At 52.1% G+C, this 8312-nt stretch overlaps 1 protein-coding gene across 6 annotated transcripts in view; it reads right to left on the reverse strand.

Moving 5' to 3' along the window:
* Positions 1-687: 687 nt before the first annotated feature.
* Positions 688-8312, reverse strand: part of LOC102384316 (cullin-9-like) — a 20956-nt gene continuing 13331 nt past the window's right edge. For 3 of the 6 annotated variants that reach the window (XM_025192104.1, XM_025192106.1, XM_014525818.2), the window contains exons 4-11: positions 7513-8031; positions 7151-7286; positions 6270-6460; positions 5050-5437; positions 4553-4745; positions 1592-1799; positions 1126-1335; positions 688-817 (exon numbers count right to left, since the gene is read on the reverse strand). In XM_025192104.1, coding sequence (XP_025047889.1) covers positions 815-817; positions 1126-1335; positions 1592-1799; positions 4553-4745; positions 5050-5437; positions 6270-6460; positions 7151-7286; positions 7513-8031 — 1848 coding nt within the window. In that variant the 3' untranslated portion in view covers positions 688-814. The remainder of the gene's footprint in view (positions 818-1125; positions 1336-1591; positions 1800-4552; positions 4746-5049; positions 5438-6269; positions 6461-7150; positions 7287-7512; positions 8032-8312) is intronic. The other 3 variants (XM_025192105.1, XM_025192107.1, XM_025192108.1) reach the window with 3 other exon arrangements.

The following is an 8312-nucleotide window of genomic DNA, read 5'->3' on the forward strand; positions in this document are numbered from 1 at the left end:
CAGGTTAAAAAGCAGTAGCAGGAAGCGGTCCCGGTCCCTCAGGAGCTCAGCGGCCTCACTCTCATGCCAGAGGCTCTCGTCACAGAGGTGTTGCTCCAGAGCCAACACCACCTCCTTGGAGAGGATGCCCTCCCGTAGACTGGCAACCAGCTTCTGCACATCCATGTCCTTCAGATCTAGGGGGGCACCTGCATCTGCACCAGTACAACAGGCTCAGGACCTCGCTTCAGCAACACCCAGATGCCTGCAGCCCTCCTCAGCATGGCACCATCCCCAAATTCCCCCAGGCTGGGGAAAGGAGTACAAACTGAGCAGACAAGTGCTCAGGGGTCATCTCCTGGCTCAAAAGCATGGGCAGTGCATGGGGGTGGGGTAGGACATGGGGCTTAAGGAGATGCATGGCACCATGTCCCTGCCATCTCCAGAAAGCAGGAAGTCAGGAGACACCAGACATCCTGTATTTGCTTGCCTGTGGGCTCACAGGCGTTAGGAAGAAGGATGCTCTGGACTGAAGGGAAGGCACAAGACCAGTTCCTGACCTTGCCAGGCTCACAGGCAGTGGGGTCTAAAGGACCCAGAGGACTCCGTACCTGCTGTTGCCAGATCTGAGGGGACCTTGTGTTCCACCAGGCGGCTGAGCATGGCCGTGGCCAATGTCTCACTGGGACAGCTGGGCTCCGCAGGGCTCTGGCCTCCTTGGCAGCAGCTCTGCAGGGCTGAGTGGATCCCACAGCTCACCAGCTGCTCAGCCAGGCCGTGGTGGTTGTCGACAAGCATGTTCACCACCAACAGGCCGTTCTGCACAGCCGACGTACTACTGCGGAGACAGGGTGTCAGGGTAAGGGCTGGGACACACCGCTCCTCCTGTCCTCTAATGAAACAGATAGTGAAGGGGTCTCCCCACCCAGAAGCAGCCACAGAGAGATTCTGGGAGAAGCAGCCACAATCCTTCTCCAGTGCCAGTCCCACAGCACTGCTGCTGCCGGAGAGGAGGGGGTCACAGGGGGCAATTGTCCCTCAGTGCAGTTCCTGCAGACTCTGCACCTGCTTTACTCTCTGGGAGGCATTTCCCCCCTCTCTCCCCAACCTACACCCAGGACGCTTCCCCTAGCCATATGCCCATACCCAGCCATGCCCTGCATGGTGCTGATGGCAGCCGGAATGGAACACAGCAAGAATGGCACACAGCAAGCTGTCTGAGTCCTTGCTGGTGGCAGAGCCAATGCTGGCAAAGATCTCCCGCATCATCTGGGCATCAGAATGGTTCAGGGGATAGGGCTTCCCACTGGTGCCCAGCACTTCACAGTTTCCAGCCCCCACCAGCACCTTCAGGGCCTGCAAGGCAAAAACATGGAGTTGAGGGAGGAGCAGAGGACACAGAGTCACCCAACACTAGCCTAACACTGGCAGTCCACCAGGTACCCCCAGGATCCCAGCACTTGCTATCTAGTCCACAGAACCTACCTCCCCTGACAAGTACGGATGCTCATCTTCCCAACAATCCCAATAGCTGCCCTCCAGCAGAGGGCCCAGACCCGCCGCACTCCCCACTACCCCTACACCCACCCAGCCCCTCTGCACACACACTCACCGTCAGACCAGCTTGCTGAACCAGTGCCGAGGGGCCGTACTCTTGCATACAAGTCAATACAGCACGTACCCCACCCTCCGTGGCAAAGAGCACACGCCAGTCATACTTGGCCATCAGCACGCACAGCAGGCGCAACGCCAGCACCACCAGCAGCTTCTCCTTCACCTGGTTGGTCAGGAGCTCCACAAGCATCTTCACCAGCTTCTCCCTGCACAGAGCAACAGCTGCTTAGGCAGGGGCCACAGCAATCGGAGACCCTCACAGTGCAACTGCAGGGACGAGGCCTGCTGCCTAACTCAAAGGCAGTTCCCTCCTAGGAACTGGATCCCCAACCACCCCAACAGGCCATCCTTATTCACAGAATCATAGACATTAAGGGGTGGAAGGGACCTCAAAAGATCAACTCCACCCCCCCTACTCTGGGCAGAAATACTGCTGAGATCAAACGATCCCAACAAGTTGTCTGTCCAGTCTCCTCTTGAAGACTTCCAAGGTTGTGGACTGCATCACTTCCAAGGGAAGTCTATTGGTGGCCCCCCCACCCATCTGACTAGTCCCAAGAAGACAGTGAGAGATAGCAGTCTGTGCCAGCAATCATATTCACTGTGAAAAATACAGCCTCTGCATCCAACCCACACTTCTCTGGCTTTGACTTCCAGCCCTTGGCTCTTGCTCGGCTTTCCCCTGCTGGACTAAAAAGATATTTTGCACCTGGTCCTCTCCTTCATCAAATCACCTCTCCCAGTCACCTGGAGATGTCCACACTTGTTATGAAGGAGGCTGAAGGACTAAAAGGGACCAGGAATGAGAAATGAGAACAATTCAGAGCCTTGGAAACCTACCCTCCAGTGACTGAGTGAGGAAGTTTGAACCACAGAGTTATGTGGAGGAAGATGAGGAGGAGGTTTGATCACAGTGTACAGGTACCTACATGAGCATTTTGGGTTCTGGAAGGCATTCAATCCAGCAGAAAAAGGCAGACAGAGCCAAGACCAGAGGCTGATGTCAACAAAGCCCAAATGAAAATAAAACAACCTTAAGAGGAAGGGTAATTAGCCAGCTGACCCACTTCTGCAGGAACAAGGGAATTCTTCCATCCCTTAGAATCTTCCAATCTATAAAGACATCTGTTTTAAAGACCCACTAAGTGAGAAAAAGGCTCCCCACTCCAAGAGGTGATGAAGGGCTCTATCTTATGCTATACATGGTCAGGCTAAGTAATAACCATCCTTGAACCTCTTTGATTTCCACCCCACTTCTTTGCATGAAGTTTTATTTACTTCCGCTGTCTCGAGGCAGGGACCATACACATAGCAACACAGCCCTGTTCTATCTGGCCTATTATGGTACTACCCCAGTGCAAATAAAGTCAAGAAAAAAGAGGATAGCTAAAACAGAGCCCATCTTAAGGCAAAAAGGAGGACCTGGGAAATTACAGAATGGTCAGCCTGACTGCAATACCTCAGAAGTTCTGAAGCAAAGTATAAAGAAGTCCATATGCAAGCATCTGGAGGAGAAAAGGCTGATCATAAACAGCCAGTACAGGGTTATTAAGGATAAATCATGCCAAACCAACTCAACCTACTTCCTTGACAACATAATTAAAAGGGTGGATAAAAGGAATGCACATGGACTTAAGTAAGGCTTTTGATAAGAGTCCCACATGGCTTTCTTTCAAGTGAACTGGAGAAAGGTAAGCAAGATAAAATTACTACAAAGTTGGGTATATAATAGGTTCAATAGCTGCAAGCAAAATATAATTATAATTAGACCAATATTGGAATGGCAAGAGGCTTCAAGTGAGATTCCACAGGGTCTGTCCTGGGTCCAATGCTGTTTAATATGTTTATTAATGATTTGGATGCCAGAACAGAGAGCTTCCTGAGCAAATCTGCAGATGTCACAAAACTAGAAAGAACTGCAAATACTCTGGAGGCTGCATCAACAGGAGTATTAAGTGTAAGGCAAGAGAGAAGGCAGTATCAACTCATTTTGTGCTGCTTAGGCCTCAGTTAGAGTATTGCCTGAAGTTTTGGACTCCATATTTTAAGAAGGATGTGCAGAAGTTAGAGAGGGTCCAGAGGTGAACAACAAAATGAAAAAGGGGTTGGAAGGCAAGAGGTATAAAAACTAGAGAAGAAAAAAGGGAAATTAAGGTAGGGTGAGCATGACAGCAATTTCAAACATTTGAAATGCCGCTATGAAGAAGGCAAATAACTGTTTGCCCTTGTTGCAGAGGGCAAGACAGGAAGCCTAGGTTTCAAGTGCAGCAAAGTAGATTTAGATATCTCAGGAATAGTCTCCTTACTGCTAGAACAGAAAGACAGTGGAATAGACTGCCCAGAGACATCACAGAATCTCTTCAAGTATTGTGTAGCTGGAAAAGCAATGAGCAGGGATGATTTGGGAATAGCAACTTGCATTCATACAGGCCATTGGATCAGATGACCCTTGAGGTCTCTTCTAGCCCTATGATTCTAGGACAGTGATTCTCAACCAGGGTGCTGCAGTACCCTGGGGTTCCTTGAGATCCTGTCAAGGATGCCGCAAGATGCTGCCCAATGTTAGCATTGTGAGGTGTGCAATCACCATTCACAAGATAAACCCAGAGATTTCAAATAGAAATCCACAGTGTTAGAAGCATTCTGCCCTGTTGTGGGCTGAGTTCTTTGCAACAGAAGAATGGCTCACAATTATTCTTCTGTAATCAAGAAATATGCAAAAGCTAAGAGCTGGCATTTTCTATGGGGGGCCTTGAGTCTAACTAGGGATGCCTCAAGTCTAAAAAGAATGAGAACCACTATTCTATGGTATCAGCTAAGCCACGCATATGCCTGTCAGCTGGCCATTCCCAAGAGACAGGGAAAGCTGGGGATCCCTGCCCTTCCCTTGTGTTATTAGCTACTGGTTGGAAAAAGCTGCATCCATACACCCAGACGAACGCAAGATGAAACAACTGACCTGATGGTGAGTCCACTCTCGATTTTGATGAGGTGCCGCTCTCGACCCAGCTCCTCCTCTAGGGTCTTGATAATAAACCTGAGACCCGCTACTTGCAGCTCAACCTCAGAACTGGATCTCTGGATCATCTCCAAAGCATCTGCAATCTTTTCCAAAGAGCTCTTCTTGCCTGATCCCTTCACACTGCAGAGTACTGGCCAGGACCAACAGGTTCATCAGCATAGCAAAAGGGTCTCACCTAACCCAGGTCAAGCCCCACCCTTCCTTGGAGCACTTTCCCCACAACCCTACCTCCCCCTCTCCCAAGCCCAACCACTCCAAGCTAACCTTGGGTTCCCCAACCCGAGCCCTGCATTCATTTCTCCAACAAGTCCAGAGCTGCCTTCATGCAGAGAGAGATGAGCAGGGACCCTCTCTGCCTAAAGAGCCCCCTGTGACAACTCTGGCCCAGAGCTGCCACCCCCAGCAGGACACCTGGGCTTCCCGCTGGCACTTACCCTTGGCTTTCTCCTCCAGCAACTCTGGCAAAACCAGCCCTTCTGCTTTGAAGAGTTCATTAAATAGCTGGGAGTCTGATTTCTCCACAGTGGCTGGGGCAGGGGAAGGCACATCAGCAGTAGGAAGGTCTGTCTTTGGTTTTTTAGACACCATGGCTTCAAGGAAGGCACTCCCATGGCCAGCACTCTCTGAAGGCACTGCATCTACCCCAACACTGTCTTGCTCCACCCATCCTTTGCTGAGGAAGTACTTGATGTAGACATGGGAGCTGTGGAGGTCACTCAGGGTGCTTCCCTGGCACTGCTTGCTCAGGACCTGCAACACTTTCTGGGCCAACTCCACTGGCACTGACAGCTGGGTCAGGGCTTCCTCACCTAGCTCCGACAGCTGGAAATACAGGGGTCTGAGTTAATCTTCATGGCCCCTCTACAGGCCTGACACCTACCCAGGGCCAGCCAGAGCCAAACCTCCCCATCTGCTCCTCAGTGCAATGACTTCATCCAGCCCTGCGACTTGTTCCTCTAGTTCCATCTCATTTCCACATCTCCCCCTCCTTCCCACAACACCTGATCTTCTCATATCCTTTCCCTTCATTAAATTCTTGCACTCTATTAGGGCAGAATGAAAAAATCCTAGGGAACAGTACCCATGTAGAGCCCAGGCAGGCTAGAAGCCCTCAAAGCTCTGGACAAGGAGGGGGGTGAAAGAACTACTAGAAGCCATAAGGTTGGCATTGTGGGAGGCTAAAGCAATAACAACAAATGCAAGCTCATGGTAAGTGCTGAGCAGCCTAAAAGGCTGGTGTAAAGAAGGACTCCTTTCCACACCATTATCAGCAAGGAGTCTCCTGGAAGCCTGCATCAGCTGCACATTTAAGGAGATGGACAGAAAGCAGCAATAGTTTTGTTTAATCCGTTAGAGGAAGTATCCATGATGGGCAGCAGCAAACCCACGCTGCTGCCTCCAACTCAGGGACTGAGAGTGAATGGCAGCAGTGTATTCGCCAGCACAGAGCACCTGCTAGGAGGCTGTCCTCAGACAAAAGCTGATATGCCAAGGAGCGTTCTCTCCCAGCCTCTTCTACTCCATGGCCAGATCACACATGTAACCCATAAAAGCACTGCTGACTGCCCCTTGCAGGTGCTCTATGGTGAAGAGATGCTTAGACTAATTTCTGCCTGATTTGCCCTGCTCTCACTTCTGCCACTCTGTCTTTCACCTCTTGGTGCTGCTGGATGAGGTGGATGATCTCCTGCTGCTCATGCAGTTCTAGCTTCTTAACAAAGAAGAGCAGTTCCCACCACTCAGCCCGGCTCAGGGTCTCTGTGTCCTCGCCCAGCTGGTCCATCAGGTACGGCAGGGAGTACAGCCCCCCAAGGGGCTTGCAGTAAAACGTCTGGGTAACTGCAGCTAAGCACATAAATGCAGTGAGAGCTTTTAATGCACCCACAGTTGGAGGCTAACCTTGGGGTTCCAGGGCATGGTGGTTACAGACCACAAGGAGATCTGCCTGGGTTATTCAGGCAGCCAAGTAAATCTGGAGTCTTGGTGTTTCTGTGAGGGGATGAGGCAGAGTATGAGGGGATGAGGTACTCTCCCACTCCCACAGTGCCTGTATATCTACTTGCATTTTGAGGAGTAAGAAACCAGTGGAAACTCTCCAAGCAGACAGAGAAAAGAAAGAACCGCTGGGGAAAAACCCATAGGTACAGAACCCTTCACTCTCTCCCTCATGAGTCTATTCCCCAGAGAGGCCTCCCTCTGGGGCAGCACAGCCAGAACCAGGGGCACAGCCCAAACCCCATCTCCAGCTATGGGTTAATAGGGTCCCAACATCAAGCTCCTCCTTAGAGTCTTAGGGAGTCACTGCTGTAGGACAGGGGCAAGGCACTATCACCACAGGAGGCCAGGGTTAAGAAATCTGCTCAGGGTCACTCAGCAGTCTTCAAAAGAGCCTGGAACTGAGTCCCAGCCCCTTTTCCCTCTTCACAGGAACAGCTTGACATTACAGAAGACTATGCGGGGGATGGGCAGGGAGCAGGTAGTGAGGGCCCCACAGGCTTCGGTTCATCAGGGCGCGTGTCCTGCACAGACACTCACCAGTTTTCAGTTTGAGGTTCTCTGTTAGACTGGACATCTTGTCCTGGACCTCACGCTCCACTTGCCCAAACGAACCCACAATCTCCACCATATGCCAGTGTACCCAATATGTACGACCCAAAGCCTGCCAATATACCTGGGGACAGGAGCCCAACATAGCCAGTTACTTAGGGCACCTTCTGGGTACCCTGGCATGCATCCCAGCAAGTCCCCCACACCAGCAAGAACACCTAGTGTTGTCTCTAACAGGATCAACATCCCTTTCCAGACCCACACAAGGACATAGACAGACACAGGAGTCTTTCAGGATGACACAGGCAGCCCCACACGGCTGAATAGGCACCTGCTGCCCACAGAAGTACCTGGACGGGTGGCATGCCATCGTTGCTCTGGCGGAACTCGCCTTCATCCCCAGCATTGACTTGCTCATAGTCCTCCAGCATACGCACCCACATGCCCCGTGTCAAGGTTGCCTGTACATACTCTGCATAGCTACTGCGGCTTGGGAAAGCAGAGCGTGTCTTGAAGGCACTGGCCTCTTTCTGGGGAGGGCCAGGGGCCACCTGGATGGGTGTGCAGGCAGGAGCCTTGGGCTGGAAGATGGAACGGATGACTCGAGGTCGTGCTTCCCACAAGGAGAGGCGCTCTATCTTCTGGCTGCAGTCCCAACCCATCACCCGCACCAACTCGGAGATGAGATTGGCCATGGCCATGCTGAACTCAAACTCCCGCTGCACGCGGGTCCTCTCCCCAAAGTGCGTACTGTGGGCAGCGCAGTCCTGACGCTCTGCCCCCAGTTCTGTGCTGCTGTTGACCTTGTCCATGAGAGAGGTGACACACAGGTAGCGCTTCACCAGAGAGAACAGCAGCTTTCCTGGGATCTGCAACAGACACGGGCTTCAGACCCATGGCCAGGAGAGCTCCAGTCATCCTCAGCTACCATTCCCCCCAGTCACACCACCACAATATAGGTCAGAGCAGGCAGCTGGTATCCCTCTGTACCCTACCCTGCCCTGCACCTACATCAGGCCCATAAGCCAGCCATCCCCACAAAGCCCCCCTCACCACATACTGCCTGCCCTGAACCAACCCATTCTGCCCCTGCCCTTTCCCTGACAGATACCACCCCCCACCCCCACCCCCACACACACTGGCCATCCTG

This window comes from Alligator sinensis, unplaced genomic scaffold, assembly GCF_000455745.1.
Source record: "Alligator sinensis unplaced genomic scaffold, ASM45574v1 scaffold390_1, whole genome shotgun sequence".
Classification (NCBI taxonomy): domain Eukaryota; kingdom Metazoa; phylum Chordata; order Crocodylia; family Alligatoridae; genus Alligator; species Alligator sinensis.